The 20,000-nt window shown below is 38.2% G+C and overlaps 1 protein-coding gene across 2 annotated transcripts; it reads right to left on the minus strand.

Moving 5' to 3' along the window:
• Positions 1–9,443: 9,443 nt before the first annotated feature.
• LOC144450310 (15-hydroxyprostaglandin dehydrogenase [NAD(+)]-like) lies at positions 9,444–14,207 on the minus strand. Of its 2 annotated transcripts, none has more exons than XM_078140911.1 (7): positions 14,078–14,207; positions 13,204–13,330; positions 12,588–12,694; positions 11,584–11,680; positions 11,108–11,184; positions 10,159–10,298; positions 9,444–9,798 (listed from the first exon to the last, which is right to left on the minus strand). In XM_078140911.1, the coding sequence occupies exons 1-7, from the start codon at positions 14,168–14,170 to the stop codon at positions 9,678–9,680; spliced, it is 762 nt and encodes a 253-aa protein (XP_077997037.1). In that variant the 5' UTR covers positions 14,171–14,207; the 3' UTR covers positions 9,444–9,677. The 2 variants fall into 2 exon arrangements, with proteins under 2 accessions (XP_077997037.1, XP_077997038.1); XM_078140912.1 differs by having other exon boundaries at positions 9,662–9,798; positions 10,159–10,294.
• Between the last annotated feature and the right edge of the window lie 5,793 nt (positions 14,208–20,000).

Here is a 20,000-nt window from a genome sequence, read left to right on the forward strand (position 1 = left end):
TACCAGTTGTAGTTTTCAACCAAATATTAACTACAGCACCTTACATGTAACAGCCAAGTTCACTGATGTTGTTTGATGCAACCACACAGAAACCAATAAGAAACTGCACATTCTAAACTCTGTTGATAACAAGATACAATTCCCTGCTACATTTTGTCTAAATTGCATAATGTACTGCAAGGAGACAGACATGTGGGTGCCAATGTTTGATGTTTGCATTTGATGTCTATATGAGGGCATGTAAGTTCATTCATTTCAGACAAAATGATGATTAGAAACTATATTCATGCACAGTTCACTGTAGCATGTACAGTTTCGTATTTGTTTCTGTGTAGTTTTATCAAATAAAGTCAGTGAACAGTAACCTGCAAGGTGCTGTACTCACAGCTGATGTAACGTGATTAATTTGTTTAATTAGTTCACTGGGTTCATGAGTTTACTGGATTATATATATATATATAATATATATAATATATACTGGAGTAAGCAGTGTTCAATACATATGCATGTAGAGCGGTATAAATAACACAGTACATGTATTAGACAATATACACAGTGTTTCACGCTGCTGTGATCATCAGATGACTAACACTGGTATAGTTCTAAGAACTATAGAACTGTGCTATTAGCTCCAAACTATATCCTCTAGCTTGAAGGGAAGTCTTGTGTGGACGCAATGACGTCATATGTAACAGTAATAAACTGAAAGAAATTAAAGTTTATACTTTCAATGCACATGTATTGATGTTGTAACTGCGGTGCCTATTGTGTGTGACAGTGTCCTTGTAATAGGTGTGTTATGCTGGTTGTATGTGTAAGGCATCTGTATGCTGAAAGCTTGAGTGACAAATTAGTATTCATAATGTATTAATATTTATTATGCAAATTTACACAGATATTAATGAGCGGCGGGAACTCCATTATACCTATGCAGAACCTTGTAGGTTTATATTGAAACTCCAATAGCATGAAATAGATTTTAATAAAATTGGTCCAAAAACGCGGATTCCCCATTACGTTGAAAGAGATTCAAAAGGAGTGCATAACCCCTCTAGACTATATTTGCTTAAAAATGGGTATAGAGTTAACCCTTTTGTTATGCTAATGATTATGCATACTTTTACTAAATGTTAGTGTTGGCATGAAAAACTAGGTGGGGTCGGGTAACTGGAACCAAACACTTGTTATTAGGCTTATCATGCGACAGATTAATATTATGGAAGTCAAACTATAGTTACGTTAACCAGATGCGTTTTCCTATGGTAACATAGTTAGAGAGCCGCCATGTTGGATAGCGCCCGCAACGACCAGTGTACGGCTGGCGAAACGCTTCTGTAACCAGATAGACACAAGTTGGACGTTGAGGTAATTACATTCAGGGTTGCGTCTCTGATAGCAAAATGTCCTCAAATTATATCATGTTATTTGACTTCAGACATACCAGAAGTCAAACTGTAAAACAGACAGACTAGAGAGACAGACTGATCGGAAGACAGACCAGAAGACAGACAGACAGACATGCTACCACATCAGACATGCTGCATAATTGCATCTTAGAAATAAGTTGTGGCTTAAGAGGAACCACTATTCATGGAGCGGTTATGTTATTTAAACTCACTCTTCTGTTAAGAACCTTTGAAACCAACTGTCTGGAAACTCTGAAAACCAGTCTGAGTAATTATAACTGCCAAAAAACAGACTCCAATCTGAAAAATCATCACTATCTTCCTCATGACCCTGGTTGCTATCGTGATCCTCACTGTCATCATCACTATTATGATCCTCCCAATCGCTAAAAGAAATGTCCCGATCAATGGAGTGATCCTCGTTGCTATAGTGATCATCATTGCTATTGTGATGATCGCTGTCGCCATCATTACGATCCTCCATATTGCTACTGTGATCATCGCTGTTCCAATCATTGAAAGAAATATCCCAATTGCTATAGTGATCCCCGTTGCTATAGTGACCGTCTGTATCCTCGTCATCACTATGATCCTCCAAATTGCTATTGTGATCATCGCTGTTCCAATCACCGAAAGAAATATCCCAATTGCTAAAGTGAGCCCCGTTGCTATAGTGACTGTCTGCATCCTCATCATTGTCACTGTCCCATGGCCATTCACCATTTGATTCAGCAGTGGAATCTCTGAAATGAAATGGCGACGCCATCATGTTTTCTATTATCCAAGTCACGTGGTAGGAAGTCTCTAAATATTCAGAACAATGTATATTATGATCTCTGACGTCATAATGATGATGTTAACTGAACACATCCTGCCTCCTTGGCTCTAGACATGCGCAGTGGCGAATTCTACGTATTGACTCTTCATGTGAACTGCACCTCAGAAATGAACTGTTTTTAATCTAATACTGGTTGTTCAAGAAATGTATTATTCTAAGTTAAAATCAAGAAAACAAATTATGGGTTACCAGACAAGGTTTTGAACCTGCAGTCAAAATGATATCAAAATTGCGCCACTTAGAATCCAATATGGCCACCAAAAACTGTTTTGACCATGAGAAAGTAAGATCGTTGATTTCCTTGCAAACAAGATGATGGACCTCAGAAATATTATTTTATTATTTCACAAGAATCGGGAGTAACCTTCAAATCCATATGACAAAATGTTGTTAAGAACTTAGATTTTCAGTATAATACACCCCTTAGTAGATTTGGGTTATCAGAAAAAAACATATTGTCTAATAATATTTTATAAACTTTTGTCAAAAGAAAGGTGTCAGCCACTGCGCATTCTCAGCCTCTCTATGGGTTCTAGACATGCGCAATGTTGGGTTTTAATTCTATCAGATGACCAGGATAACTTGATAACAAGAAATGTCAATACGCCAATCAAAATACCAAATTGAACACTCCTAAATTGAAAACCTAGCCCCCTCAACGGTAGAAGTCACCAATCATCCAGGAATAGAAGTCGGGGAAGTGAAAAACCGGAGAGGGGGAAATAAACAAAATAAAAACACTCACTCTTGCCAAAATGAGTCACCATTCCTCTTATTGATAGTCTGAATGTCCTCAGAACTATGCTCGTCTAATACAGATCTGAAAAAAGATTCGATAATTTCGAACAATTGAGAAACTATTATAAGCTTTGACATTGTTACACCGTGACCCCCTAGTATATACTACTCATTTGATATCATAATATTAAAGTGACCATATGGATGAGTAGTTGGTATTTATTTTTGGATTTTTAATTCATAAAACATTTTTTTCCATGGGTTACTACTCGAAAAATCAATGTGATAAAACACATGTCAAGTCTGTGTTTGTTTGTTTGTAACTCAATAAATTGGAAAAGCACAATAAATGTATCAATTGTTTGTTGTTGTTGTTGTTGTTGTTGTTGTTGTTGTTGTTGTTGTACTTTCAATAACAAACCTTTCATACAATCATTTTGCTTTTTGCAATGTATTGAGTTACAAACACAGACTTAGTCAATATTTTTTTCCCTTTGATATTTGATATATCGTCACTTTAGTGATAATATATAAATAGCTTCCCATTTTCAAACTGCTTGAAATTCATTACCCCTAGCATGGACCTATAGCGGCACAATTGCGCTTTATACTTCCTCAACTCTTTAAGGAAGCATACTATCCATTGCAGCCTCTATAAGCACATAGGATTAAAGCATTCACATTGCAACCTCTATCCTACAATACAACGTCAGTGGAAATTATTATCTTACCACCAGCCTACTGCATGTAAAACATGATACTATTTAATGACTTTGACCTTCAGAAGAACGTGCTTAGAGATTAGACCACCCCACTGTTAGTATAATTACCTCAACGTCCATTAATAGTTTGTATCAACATGCCATAGTATTAATTTTAGTTCATGTATTGTTATTTTACTGACTGTTAATCTATCTGCCATTATGCCATTCACCAGCCAAGTTGAACAAACAATATGAAATATATACCTTGGTCGTTAAACGCTCCTCTATGTTAAATCAATGCGTGTTCTACGTCATTGGTTCTGCTGTGTTCGAAATATGAGTCAAAATATTCAAAATTGCCATTACTTTCCCCGATTTTAAATTGATATTACTGGTGCTGGTATAATTATGTTATTATATAATACTTTTCTTCATTCCACCTGAAAATACTCGTGACCTATGGGTTGTCACTACTCGTTTAGCGACTCATAATGACAAAGACCCCTTAGGTCACTCGTATTTTCCTTGGCTGAACGAAGACAAATATTGGGGAATAACATCTAATTGTCTCATTTTATGAGCTTCGAAACACTAACTCTTTAATTAATGTAGGTTAATATTATGTAAATTAGTCAGGTGATTAATTTTTGATTAAATACGTTTCTATTGTGTTTGATTTCATATGATAGGATGAGTTTTATTTCCTGTTTAGAAACAGTTACACCATTGATACTTCACCTTCAGTAAGATCATTAGGCCACATATCCATTATTATACTGCCCCAACACCTTCACCTTTAAACTCCCCAATTTGTATTGTACATGAACATGGCAACACACCTTGATTATATACATTTTTAAAGAACGATATAATATACTTATCTATTTCATACGAATATATGTGTGTAACAAAACTGGATAAATATGATAGAGAGAGGGAGAGAGAGAGAGAGAGAGAGAGAGAGAGAGAGAGAGAGAGAGAGAGAGAGAGAGGGGGAGAGATAGATAGAGAGAGATATATAGAGAGATAGAGAGAGAGAGATAGAGAGAGAGGGTGAAGAGTGAGAGAGACAGACAGACAGCCAGACAACCAACTAAAACAAACAAACAAACATAAAGAAAGTCATACACACATACATACATACATACATACATACATACATACATACATACATACACAATATTCAAATTTATAAGTTCTCATACATCCCACCAAAGACTTTCAGTAGAGCCCTGTGTTAAATGCCTACATCAGAAGACATGCTATACAGCCATGCTGACGACATTGCGTTGCATTCCATCCATACACCACTATGTACATATAACCTTGATGATGTAATCACTTCAAAACACGATACACTGGACAATAATACTACTATCAACAAAGATAACTAAGTGAGTCTGAATACTTATTGTTACTTTTCTACGAATACACTTTGAGCTTTATGTGAAGCCATACTTGTAGAGGTACTGTGGTGAAGCCCTAGAATGGGTTCAACTGATTACGTCATGTCACTCTAACCAATCAGAAGATATCTTGAAATAGGTTGTACCATAATTTAAGGACATAGCAATGACATTGATAATGATATTCAGGTCTTCGACGTGCACTTTCAGTGAGTGTTGTTAAGCCGAAACGTCATGCTGAAGAGTTTGAAGGGTTCATTGACACTGTTATCAATGATAATTAGGTTCTGACTATTATGTACAAATTCAAGGTTACAGCAGTAAAAGTGATATCAACCGTGAAAATATATTGGGGAGACGATGGGCGATGCAGACATACACAGACGTCAGTCGCTTTCGTTAATTTACTTGTTGTTGCTACTGCTGCTGCTGTTGTTGTTGTTGTTGTTGTTGTTGTTGTTGTTGTTGTTGTTGTTACAATCGATCTCTAATTGCAATTGTCATTGGTGACAGTGCGAAGACCGTGTCAACTTGGAGATATCAAATTATTCCCAATACATACACTGTGCTATCTTGTCAAACCACAGTGGCATGTAAACTTAGAATATTTTGGATTATTTTATGTTTTATTATCCACACAATTCACAGTAAAAAACAACAATTACAGAGGTGTTGTGTGCACAGTTAAGATGTTAAGTAAACCAGTAAAAAATGTTGTTAATGAGTTTGAAAATAAACCATTGAAGCTATTAAAATTACCAAGTCAAATATGCTTGTAATTAATCATCGCAGTACGGGTCATTTCTACTGCGTTGATTGGATACAGGATCCTACTGTGTCTCTCTTGTTATTAGTCAGGGCAGTTATTGTTATTGTTAGTCAGGGCATAGCCCCTCCACCTCTTGGAGGAGGGTCTATGGTCAGGGGTTGAAATGTGTGTATCTTTAGGAAGCCTTCGATGAGTACAATGGGGAGGGCTGGGGAATAAGGGGGTTCAGTTTTTACAAATAGGTTCTCGGGAGAACGTTAAATTTTAGAAAATGGGATAAGGAGATAGTCACATTTTGCTTTGACTCATTGTCTAAATTTGCATTTGTTGGAGAATTTGGCGTCTCACTTTTGCCACATCGGTTAGGGCAGGGGTAAGGTTATTACATTTATATCAGACCATGTCAACCAAATCTCTGCTGACAACCATGTAGTGAATTAATGGGCCTTTCCAAAACTTGGCGTGGTGGCGCTACTTCCTATCTGTGTGTACCTGGTACATGGTATTGGTCACTTAGTTAATCATAGAGCACTGCTACTTTGCTCGATGTCTGAACAATAAGAAAAACATTCCTGATTTACACTTCTTCAGAATACCAAGGGACAAAGCTTTTAAGAAAGTATACTATGAGGTGATGATATCCCCAATTTGAACAAGGGTGCTGTATTCACAATTTCCTGTTTGCAGTCTGGAATGGCCTATTGTCAGGTGTGATGTGAAGAGAGAAGTCAAAGTGGATCTCACGGAACTCGAACAGGAACAGTTGAATAAAATATATTAGGAATATTGTGGAGATGTTGACCTCGGTCCCAACAATATATGGCGTGTGCCTCTAGTGTGTGGAAGTTAATTTTCCTGCCAGCAGCTCAGCCAATGAGATCCAAACACATATGTCATGAATTTGTAATTACCGTGTTTGGGTTCTGACATGACACTGTTTATACATGTTGACAAACCCCTAGTTAGAGAAATGAATATCTTTTATTGCAATAGCTCACATGGGTGTGAAGACAATAGGTACTAATATCGTATGTCTGGAGATGTCATTCAAGTGAATGTCCTCTGTTTCATCTCCATGACGCTCATAATTATGCATGACCTATTGTTATATTAGGAAGCGAATCTTCTATGCGGGACTTATTGTAATTTAATTATTGTAACGACCATAGAATTGCATGTTTGAGGCCTTGGACTTTGACAGTGGAGCTGGGAGCACATGTCTCTCCTTGCTATGGGCTTTATATAAAGTCTATGTTCCAGTCACACTCACACATTTCATATGAAGTTTATCCTTTTACTACAATACTGGCTAATCTAGAATTTCTGATACAGGTATTGATTACTGTAGTGCCGATTTCGCACAAATTCACTCAGGCGGTAATAGTTGGGAAATAACCAATACCTTGAAAACATTCAACGTGGTGGCAGCGGTGGGATTAAGTCTTTTAACCACTGATTCTGGCACTAGTATCCTTTTCCTTGTCTGACTGCAATTAAACCATGTTCTTCGAAATTTTAACAGGGGGTCACTTTGTAACGTAAGGGGTCGGGGAAGGGTCATATTTTACGCGAAAGCCCGTGCCTCATTTCCTCAGGGCCACCAGCTTCGCGTCTGTTCTGTGTTGTGCAATTTCCAGCAATAATAGAACATTCGTACCTGCACATATGCAGGGTTTGCATATGTAGTAATTGTAAAGCGCTGTGTGCATAGTGTGGAAAGCGCTATACAAAAAATAACAATGTTATTATTATTATTTATGTACCGGACATGGCAGGTATTGAAACACCTTTCAAATCACTGTCAAATAAGCATGCCATTGTGAAAACTGCTTGGCAGGAATAGACAACAATGGTCTCGATTTACAAAATATGCATATTTATATCAAAGCTAGGGAGTTACAGATATCGTTAGATTAAGGATAGCAATAGGATCGGATCACCTAACTTAAATTTGATTTGTATCGCGGACCATATATGGCCACTGTTCTACACTGCTGCGAATACTAGTACAGGTATGTCGTGTCACACTCTACCGTCGCTGTCTGTGTACACACTGTGAACGGAAGAAAGCCGAGTCTGTGACGTCACCAATGGTATACACCCATACAACACTATTGTGTTAGACCACAGACTATGACGATACAGATATAGTATTAGTAGATACATAGAGATGGTAAACTATACATTTATGTACTTACACATAAGGAACCAGACATACGTTAACACCACTTGGATCAAGCGCGACGCTGGCGGATGACACAGCCAGTAAAGCAAACACAGTCAGGACGTCCATACTTAATGTAATTATCAACCGGTGGTTTGTCCCTGTCAGATCTCTATACAGTATATAGTTCGTGTCTATAATCCACAGTTACACTGGTAAGCAAGTATATATAGGCGTACTCCTCATGTTCAATGGTAAAATGTTGACATTGGAGAGAAGTCTGCCGCTAAAACTAAAAGGTTGTGATTGCGAGTACTATCACATATCTTCGTACGGTAACTCGGAAATAGTTATAAAGCAAGAACGCTTAGAAAGGGAAAGTACAATGTAGTTATATTTGCATATGAATAGATCACGTTGTTGCGATGACGTAACAGTGGTGTACAGCCATGCAGAAGCGGTCACGCCCCGATTGACATGATGACTAAGGTTCAACGTCATGCATGTCCATATTTCGTGTGTGAACTTGAAAGGTTTTCAACGGAAGTTTTCACATGTTCCATGCTACCCAAGATCAATATCTGTATTTAAAGGGACACAGTCGGTATTTGAGGCCATCGACTGCAAATAGAAGGTGTTTTTTGTTGTTGTTTATTTAAAAAAAAGAGGTTTTGTTACAATTTCAACATCATACAGTACTCCCTTAATAGTATATTTAACCTATGGATAACAGTATTTTTTGTAAGTATATAGGATAGTGGAATTTGGGTCCATACCCAAGAATCAGCGGTCCAATGCATACCGATTCCAACTAATTACACGAGAGAGAGAGAGAGAGAGAGAGAGAGAGAGAGAGAGAGAGAGAGAGAGAGAGAGAGAGAGAGAGAGAGAGAGAGAGAGAGAGAGAGAGAGAGAGAGAGAGAGAGACAGACAGACAGACAGACAGAGACAGAGAGAGACAGAGACAGATAGAGGGGAGAGGGGGAGGGGAGGGAGGGAGGGAGAGAGAGAGAGAATCTAAAGTGGTATAAGAAAGTATCAGTTTACTCCAAAGATTACTTTTATAATAAGAATTACTTTGTTTAATTAGTTTTGTTTGTATGATACCAAACTTATAACCACAATCTTTGTAATTTGTATATTGAAGTTGAAATGTTTCATGAGACTATTTGCCCCATGGGGGCGCTGTACTAAATCATAGCATCCATACACTAGCTTACACCTGTGGGTAAAATGTTAACGAAGTAGTCTTGTGCTTGTTAAGTGACTAAACGTTTTTTCACAACTGTGACAAGTGAGGAAAACAGTGTACTAGTAGAGTTTCGAATGAGATTCCCTGAAACAATCGTCGCTGGAGGCACTGTATCAATCAGGCCACTTGTGTATCATCTCAGACCAGCAGTATCACCGAGGGGGTGATTAAAACAGCTCCCCCAACGACAGGGGTCAGAGAAAGTGGGTCATTCGTCCACCAGTCTATGCACAGACCAATCTGATTAAAATCCGATGTAGATGTCGGCTAATCGTAATTGTTCATTGCTATTTTACCTTCGTTATTTTCCCTGAATTGACCTTCTTGGTACATGTTTACATTTTTTAACCTCCTCTAGAAATGGAAGCAATACTACACAGTATTTTTTTATCTACTAGCATTAGGACAATACTACTTCGGGAAATTCGGCCATTTTGGATGGATTGGTTGCTATGACAATGGCACCGTTCATGTTGTCAGACGTTATTATCTTCATAATTGTATCCATTAGGTGAGATATCCTGTCAATAAAGAATAAATAGAAAGAAAATCAAAGACAATATTGAAAAGAACAAAAACAACATATGTATGTATGTATGTATGTATGTATGTATGTATGTATGTATGTATGTATGTATGTATGTATGTATGTATGTATGTATGTATGAATGTATGTATGTATGTATGTATGTATGTATGTATGTATGTATGTATGTATGTATGTATGTTATGTATGTGTATATGTGTGTATGTGTGTATGTATGTATGTATGTATGTATGTATGTATGTATGTATGTATGTATGTATGTATGTATGTATTATGTTATGTATGTATGTATGTATGTATGTATGTATGTATGTATGTATGTATGTATACTTACGGTGTGAATGGAAGTGGGTCATTGACCTCATTGAAGTCTTCAAGATATCTACAGTGTACATTAGTCTGCATAGGCGTGTCTGTCTTTGAAGGACAAAACGCCGCAACTCTAATGTTGTTTTCTTTAAATCGAAGTTCTTCCTATGACATAAAGAAATGGAAAATGTTACTGACATTCACTTTAAAAAGAGCGCTGTACGCAGTAACACCGCCGTGCGCCCCCCTTGAAATGTATCGACATTAAATTATGTGTTACATATATATCATTTTACAGTTTCTCTCTCTCCCTCCCTCCCTCTGTCTGTCTGTCTGTCTGTCTGTCTGTCTGTCTGTCTGACTGTCTGTCTGTCTGTCTGTCTGTCTGTCTCTGTCTGTCTGTCTGTCTGTCTGTCTGTCTGTCTGTCTGTCTGTCTCTCTCTCTCTCTCTCTCTCTCTCTCTCTCTCTCTCTCTCTCTCTCTCTCTCTCTCTCTCTCTCTCTCTCTCTCTCCTCTCTCCCTCTCGAAACAAAAAGCTATTGCACGAATTCAGCCAAAATATATATTTAGCGCTAACAAACGTTAAACTAGAGTTACTGTTAAAGCTATACAACAATATCATCTGTGGTGAACGGTCGTTTCGGTACCTGACCAGGGGAGCCTTTATAGGTACGTTTCATGTAAGGTTAGTCATATGCTTATCATTAATTAATAGGATACCGATATGTCGTGGGTAGTGGTGCCGAAACGTCAAATGTAGTGCCTAAATGTCTAGGGCCGAAAGGATCACGAGCCGAAACATCCAAAGCAGTGTGGAAGTTTATAGGGCTGAAACGCTCAGGTGCCGAAACGTCCAAAGTAGTGCCGACGTGACTTAGGACTGAAACATCTAGTATCTGTAATTACAGTATAGACCACTCACAGACGTTGGTGGAGGGTCTATAATTACAGTTACACACGTATATATGACTTACCGCTACACTTCTTGTAAATTCGATTACTGCAGCTTTCGTAGTTCCATACATAGGAACAAACGGTGATGGTACGAATCCTGGAAAGGGCAGATATAAACATGTAAAATATGAAAATGTTTTCATGGTTACATCGTATAATACAAAACGTAGCATTACTACGCACTTCAATACTTTATCGTACACTTAGCTTAATTTTCACACATCTTCCGACCACAAGGGGGCGGGCTTCCATATAATTATCTTCCACACAGGGAGTGGTGACACGGACTAAACTGTTCATTGACAAGTCAAGATGGGCACGACACGCCTTTCTTACAGATAACTTTTGCTATAAATCTACAAAACAATTGTTTTTCAAATCTACATTGTAATTCCAATCAGAAGTGCGCCTTCAACGGCCAATATTGTCCATTTTCCGTCAACACGCTATAGAGACCTTGTGTACCTAGAAGGCGTCTGTCTGTGTTTCAACTTACCAATTATAGAGGCTGTATTCATAACAATACCACCATTTCCTCCATGTTTAGTACCCATGTGTTCTAAAGCAAGATATGTACCAGTAACGACAGCTTTCTAAAACAGAAATTACGAATCAAAAAAAAAATTATTATTATTAGAGGGGGAATTCATACTAGACAAGGCTGATATCATCTGAATTGCATCTTTTAAGCAGCGAGCTATTAATATCAAGTAGCTATAGGATTTCAGAAAAGTCAATTTCATGAACCTTGCATATCTCACGGAGGGCTACGCACACAGAGGTGGAGGATGGGTTGGAGGTGGGGGTGAGTGCCTGCCGTATGTTAAAGCTTTTTTCCCACTGATGGTCTCAGTGAAGTTTGACCATTATTCCATTACTTTGAACCTCCAAACACTATCTACTTTCTACAATGCCTCACCTCAGTTAGTCTCGATCTCGCTGGGAGGTTTCGTGACTGACGTCTTTCTAATGTATGGCAACACGAAGTGCGTCTCAAGCGGGGAAGACGTGAAAGTGAATGACGTAACTTTCGTCTGACGTCGACTTTCGTGACTAACTCTCTGGCTTTTCTTGCATGGTCCCTCTCAGTCTGCCTAAGAATCTGTCTAATATGTCTGTCTGTCTGTCTGTCTGTCTGTCTGTCTGTCTGTCTGTCTGTCTGTCTGTCTGTCTGCCTGCCTGCCTGTGTCTCTGTCTGTCTGTCTGTCAGTCTGTCTGTATGTCTCTGTCTGTCTGTCTGGCTGTCTGTCTGTCTGTCTGTCTGTCTGTCTGTCTGTCTGTCTGTGTTTGGCTGTCTGTATGCTTGCTTGCCAGCCAGCCTGTCTGTCTGTCTGTATGTCTGTCCTTCTGTGTTTGGCTGTCTGTATGCTTGCTTGCCAGCCAGCCTCTCTGTCCGTCCGCCTGTCTGTCTGTCTGTCTGTCTGTCTGTCTGTCTGTCTGTCTGTCTGTCTGTCTGTCTGTCTGTCTGTCAGTCTGTCTGTCTATATTAAATTCACCTACCAAATTAACATCCACCGTGAGTTCCCAGTTAAATTCGTCCATAACGCCAGCATTGTTGAATACAAGATCCAAACCACCAAAGGTTGACTTGGTTTTCACAAATGCAGCTATAGTAACAAACAATACAAGTACTGGGTGTCAATTTGACGAAAAATAATCATAGAATATCACCAATTTTTAGTAAAATTGCACACTTAGCACTTCACCACATTCAGTGAAGACAACTGCGGAGCAAATCAGCAACAAGCAACTGACATCTGCTCCACATTCACACTTGCTTTAAATAAAAAGAGCAGTAACTGCCATAAATAATAGATTGAGTGACAGGTTTGTTGAACATTTAAAAAAAATGGCGTCGTCGCACCATTTTAGACAAACTGTCCCGACCAGAAACAATTCTTTTTTCTGCTAATCATACAAAGACTGTCATTGGTTAGTCACTGATACAATGTCTGTCATTGGTTCGTCACTATAATCGTACGAAGTCTGTCATTGGTTAGTCACTGTATTAATCGTACAAAGTCTGCCATTGGTTAGTCAATGTAATCACACAAAGTCTGTCATTGGTTAGTCACTGCAATCATACAAAGTCTGCCATTGGTTAATAATTACTGACCTTCAAGGCCATCCTTTGATGTCACGTTACAGCTAATAAACAAAGTTCTGCCTTCACCGTATTTTTCTGTCAACTGTTTTGTCGTCTCCTTGCCTTTTTCATTGTCGAGATCAATAAGTGCGATGCCCTGATAAAAAAATAACAAAGTTGTATTAATGATTAGGAGATATCAAACATTGCAGCCTCGGCCCCCAACCACACAAAATGTACTAATTGTCGTAAATTGAAAACTAATTTGCATAAAATTGAAAACTAAAAAATACCGATGGAATCATTTGTGAAAGGCGACACATATTTGATCTGACTAACCGTGCATTCTGGTCAAGGCCACTTCAATCTACTTAAAACTATTTCAGGAAGGCGACTGCTCGTTACTTTTTATTACCGTGTTTGAACTTAGCTCTGAAAATATACGCTTCGAGGTTTCCGACACGTCTTGTTCAACCCACTGTGGAGAAACGGAGATGTGTCGGAGTTATCGAAGCATATATATCCAGAGCTCAGTGTACTGTATTAGTCCGTTGCTTTCTCCCTGCTGTATATATGTTGGGTACCTTATCCAAAACAGAACGCAACTGAAAAACACAGTAGACGTGAAATACTGTAAAATAAAGCGGATGAACTCTCCCCTCGCCGCAGATCAGATATTTACCACTGAGACTGGCACATCGTCGCAAACCACGGCCTGTTTTACGGCAACGTTCTGCTTAACGAGCCTCCCACAGGCCGTGGATACATTCATATACTATATCCGTATTTATTTTATTTCGAAATGTAGTGGTAGAAATAATAACTCTGGTTTGCGAGAATGGACTGTCACTATGGAAACCCAAACCCACTATGTCCCCATTCCATATCAATGCACTAACCTCACCTTGACTTCAAGCTGCAGTAGTCTTTCTGCAATCGCCCTACCAATGCCACTGGCACCGCCTGTTATTAACGCCACCTTATCTTGTACCTCCATTTTGAAAAAAGACACACGAATCGAATGAACGGTAACCTTTAGTGCGTACGGTGAATAACTTATAGCCCCGGGTGTCAGTGTCTGTGTACAGCAATATAGGTCGCGTCAGTCTTTGTGTGTAGACGTATCTGCGTTGTTTGATAGCCGTTTAGCTAGTTTGGCACGCCCCATGCTGTCGACCTAGATTTACCACAGGGACTTGTGACCCATGATAGATTTAGAACTGAATATATTATCCATGCTATTAATGCATATGGTCGATATGTGTAAATGGATTAGAATAAAATAGATTTCTAAGATCGTGGAATTTCACTAGTACTGTTACAGTAACTATACAAGGAGCAGAGAATCGGCAGAACTTCTTGTTCCAAGAAATATGAGCGATTCTATCGCTCACATGTTATCAGCTATTTCGTCAGAATTATTGATAATGTTTTTTACATACAAAACTGCTGCTAGTGTGGCCAAGCTCATAAATCAAACAAACAAACAAACAAATAAACAAACAAACAAACACTCACACACGCACATACATACATACATACATACATACATACATACATACATACATACATACATACATACATACATACATACATACATACATACATACATACATACATACATACACACACACACATACATACACACACACATATACATACATACATACATACATACATACATACATACATACATACATACATACACACACACATACATACACACATACATACATACACACATACATACATACACACATACATACATACATACATACATACATACATACATACATACATACATACATACATATATACATACTTACATACATACATACATACATACATACATACATACATACATACATACATACATACATACATACATACATACATACAATACAAACTCCGGTGACGTCATTTTTTTGAATATTCGTAGAGATACAGTAAACGACATTATTTTGGATTGTGACCATCATTGAAGAGAATATTAGTTCACAAATGTCTGTGCTCGTATCAAGTCATTGGTAGTAAATCGTCGTAAAACCCGATGCTTCCTTGCGGCAACGATACTTTGCAACAGTAAAATCGCAGTACAGTAGTACGCGAGCTACAGGGTATGCCTGTAAGAGAGTACGAGTATATGCCCTGATAAAGAGTCATTCAAATATGCCCTCAACATTTATCCCCCCCCCCCCGCGCATACTAAAATTAGTGGTATTGGGATATCACCAGAACGTGTGCGCAAGAGAAAAGATGTAATAAAGTTTGACCTCATGCAAACAATATGCGACTTTTCAATAGTTCGAGGTTTTATATGGACAACTGAACATGTTTATGGCGTATGTATAATGAAACTAAGTTAAGTTGACAGTGACACACAGAGGTCACTGACATGGGCCGACCCCATGTATGTCTACTGCGATTAAAGTTGGACATGGCCTGTTAAACTTTTTAAACCGCATATCGTACGAAGTAAACAAATAATGACGTATTGATTCAATCTCATCTCTGTTTGTTTTCAAAGAAACATTTAAAGTTTCAAAACACTACACGCAGCAATCTGAATAAAATCTGATGTGGTGAATACGGATTGGTTGCTTTATTTCATACTAGTATCTACTTCTTTCGTAGTCTGTAAGGTACGCCGTTAAGGGGCGCCCTCACACATCGGCCAACAGGTGAGAGGAGGCCGGTGAGGGTGGAACGTCACGACATGTCTTACAGTCTCTTTTTTTCGTATATTGTTATTTTTTTTGCCGATTTTGTTGTTCCGTGAGTAGGGGGGGGGGGTCATTAGTAACTAGTTATTGGGTTAGTGCTCACCTGATTGTTCGCAAATACTAATTCTGGTTGTTATTTCACACGATTGTGGTTTTTTGGGGGGTTTTTTTTGTTTGTTTTTTTAAAGAAAGAAAAACCCAAGAGACTTTACCAATTCTGATTCATGTACTATGACATGTTACGTTAAGCTTTCTTTCTTGAATAAAACACGAAAATTAGTTTTAATACAGGTCGACCTACCTTTCCATTCTCTGAGTCGCAAACCAGACACATTTTTTCTTCTGAAACACCTTCTAACGGTGCCTTCAAAGATAAGATACTGGGCTGGGATTTACGACTGTTTTTTCTGCGAAAAAAATGTCCCGAACTTAAACAATGTCCCGAACTTAATATCTGAAATAAGATTTTAAAAAAGCAAAACAAAATAAAGCATGTATACATATATATATTTATTTATTGTGGGTTAACAATTAATTTACAACAATGGCGACAAAACAACCACGTTCCACTGCAGTTATGCCACTGAAAATTTGACTGTTCGCAAGATCTTCTATAGTTACTCTAATACCGTCGGATAATCGGAGATTTTGTGAGTGTGTGGTGTGAACTCCTTTCTCTTCGGACCGTACCGTCCGTGACACACGGTGTTTTGATCATTGTCCCGACGTGGCCTTGTTAGAACGTACGCCCGCACTTCGAAGGTAATATCGAAAATGGACTTTGGTCCTGGGATAGTCATAGTATGGCGTACACACAGAGATGCCACACGTGAACGCTGTGCTGACAACATAGGCGCTGTGCAGAACATTTTTTCCCAAAATTATGGACATAACGTTTGGCGAATGAATATTAAGACTAAAGACTCCAACGACCACCACATGTGATTATTTGATAGGTGAGTTCGTCCTTGCAGGGAATTTTTTGACAATCGTATCATATCTGAAAAGTCGAGTTTACGGATATGCTAATCAAGATATTTCAAAGGCATGATATACCTCATCTCATTGGACATCAGATGACGTTGTTGTTGACAAAGGTTGTTTTTATCGAATCATAACGCGCAATACAGAATTCAGCATGTATATAGTGTACCAGGGACAAATGGTATCACACTTATCGAGTTAACTCCACGAGAACGTGTACACACCGAAACTTAAAAATAATAACACGATCATACAGGAAACAATTTTTGGTCATATGTATAAATACCAAAATACACAAAAGAGGCTGTGATAAATCGAAAACCAAGTGAGCGAACCTCCCTTTTTTTTTATCATACACCGTTATCGGTAGCAATTTACGATGTATTTAGCTGTTAAACATTATCTACTTATACAGTGGTTTACTGTTGCAGCGACTCCCTAGCCATAAACTGAAAAAAAAACCACCGTGTTGAATTCATTATACATTCGTAAATGTATGTATTAATGAAGGAAGTTTTGTCGCATTGTACTTCATAACCTTGTTGCTTTGTTTATCGAACATGGACAGATTACTAATTTACACATTGATTTGACCTTCAATGGGTCTGTAAACACGCCAAGGTCGATAAGTCTGAGTTACCAGGGTAACGTCGACCAAAGGAAGCTATGTTGGGCGTATACACTACAGTGTGACATGGAACTGTCCGTTCCTAAAGCTATTATGCTAGAACAACAGCACCATGTACACTATGCGGTCGGACGTGTACACTAGTGTACTTTAATTAATTGAACTACTTAAACTAATTAATAAACTAATTAATTGAACTAATTAATGAACTAATTAATTAATTAATTAATTAATTAAATTGAATTGAATTGACATTGACTCGTAATAATAGTATTTTTTCTTCATATTTGTAGATTGACAGGACGATTTACATACCGGAAGTTCATCATGGTTCACTCTGTATTCAAGAACCGGGTATTTACCGCAATTTTGGCGGCTTTTCTGGGTTTATTTATTGGATATAGACTAGCTGATAATTCTGAATATGTGCCTAAGAATATTGTATTTGTACGAGACGAAATGCCAAATGTTGTCAATATTTACCGGTCCTCAGCTGATGGGAACGAAAGGTACGATATTGTTACTTTTTTTTTCTTTTTTCCGATATATATATATATATATATATATATATATATATATCTATATACATATATATATATATATATATATATATATATATATATATATATATATATATATATATAGAGAGAGAGAGAGAGAGAGATCAGAGATCAGAGATCAGAGAGAGAACAGAGTGACAGATCAGAGAGAGACAGAGAGACAGAGACAGAGAGGGAGAGAGAGAGAGAGATCAGAGTGAGAGATCAGAGTGAGATCAGAGTGAGAGATCAGAGTGAGAGATCAGAGTGAGAGATCAGAGAGAGAGAGATCAGATAGAGAGAGAGAGAGAAAGAGCGAGAGAGAGAGAGAGAGCGAGAGAGAGATCAGAGAGAGATCAGAGTGAGAGATCAGAGAGAGAGAGAGAGAGAGAGAGAGAGAGAGAGAGAGAGAGAGAGAGAGAGAGAGAGAGAGAGAGAGAGAGAGAGAGAGAGAGAGAGAGAGAGAGAGAGAGAGAGAGAGAGAGGGGTCAGAGTGAGAGATCAGAGTGAGAGATCAAAGTGAGAGATCAGAAGAGAGAGAGAAAGAGTGTGTGTGACAGACAGACAGACAGACAGACAGACAGACAGACAGAAACACACAGACAGACACACACACAGACACACAGACAGACACACACGCACACACACACACAGACTCACAGAGAGAGACAGGTTTTGGTCGAGAGAGAGCACAGACTGTAAAATGAAATAAATGTAAAACATTATAAAATTCGATATAACTAATACAATGACTGTGGCCAGTCCTGTAGCTAGCACAACTCCATTATTTACGATTTTCTATAATGTTTTCTTTTCAGGACCAACGTAATTCAGACGAATGTACAAAAGACGCACAAAGTCAATGAAAGTTTTCCGTCCAGTGGAAGGAGAAAGATTTTCCTAGATTGTGGTGCTAACGTTGCCTCGTCAGTAACCATGTTTAGAGAGACATACCCCCGTGGAAAAGATTACCTTATACATTCCTTTGATATCGACGAACGACTGAAACCATTTTTCGGATACTATGCTGGTGATAAACACGTTCTACATTGTCCAGTCGCGTTAACTGATCATGACGGTAAGCAATGTTGTCAAGATAATTTTACAGTGCTTTTCCAAAAAGCGAGTCAAAGCTATAAAAATGAACTATCAAGATCAGTGAGCTTGATCACAAGGTTTCATGTTGAGATAGACACCATAAAGATAACACATAAACATCACTTACACAGTGTCTGCTCTGTAGACACAATAAAGATAACACACAAACATCACTTACACAGTGTCTGCTCTGTAGACACAATAAAGATAACACACAAACATCACTTACACAGTGTCTGCTCTGTAGACACAATAAAGATAACACACAAACATCCCTTACACAGTGTCTGCTCTGTAGACACAATAAAGATAACACACAAACATCACTTACACAGTGTCTGCTCTGTAGACACAATAAAGATAACACAAACATCCCTTACACAGTGTCTGCTCTGTAGACACAATACAGATAACACAGAGACATCCCTTACACAGTGTCTGCTCTGTAGACACAATAAAGATAACATACAAACATCCCTTACACAGTGTCTGCTCTGTAGACACAATAAAGATAACACAAACATCCCTTACACAGTGTCTGCTCTGTAGACACAATAAAGATAACACAGAGACATCCCTTACACAGTGTCTGCTCTGTAGACACAATAAAGATAACACACAAACATCACTTACACTGTGTCTGCTCTGTATTTAGTTAATGATATAAGCAGTAACAACATACATACTATTTTAACAAATTCTACCAACTTTCACTGGCTGCTGACCATGGATTTTGTTTGAACTTCAACAGATTATACCTTGTGTTGTAGTATGCATGCTGTTAATGTTTGTATCATTAACTAAATACAGAGCCGACACACAGTGAATGTGATGTTTGTGTGTTATCTTTATGGA

This window comes from Glandiceps talaboti, chromosome 19 (assembly GCF_964340395.1).
Source record: "Glandiceps talaboti chromosome 19, keGlaTala1.1, whole genome shotgun sequence".
In the NCBI taxonomy this organism is placed as follows: domain Eukaryota; kingdom Metazoa; phylum Hemichordata; class Enteropneusta; family Spengelidae; genus Glandiceps; species Glandiceps talaboti.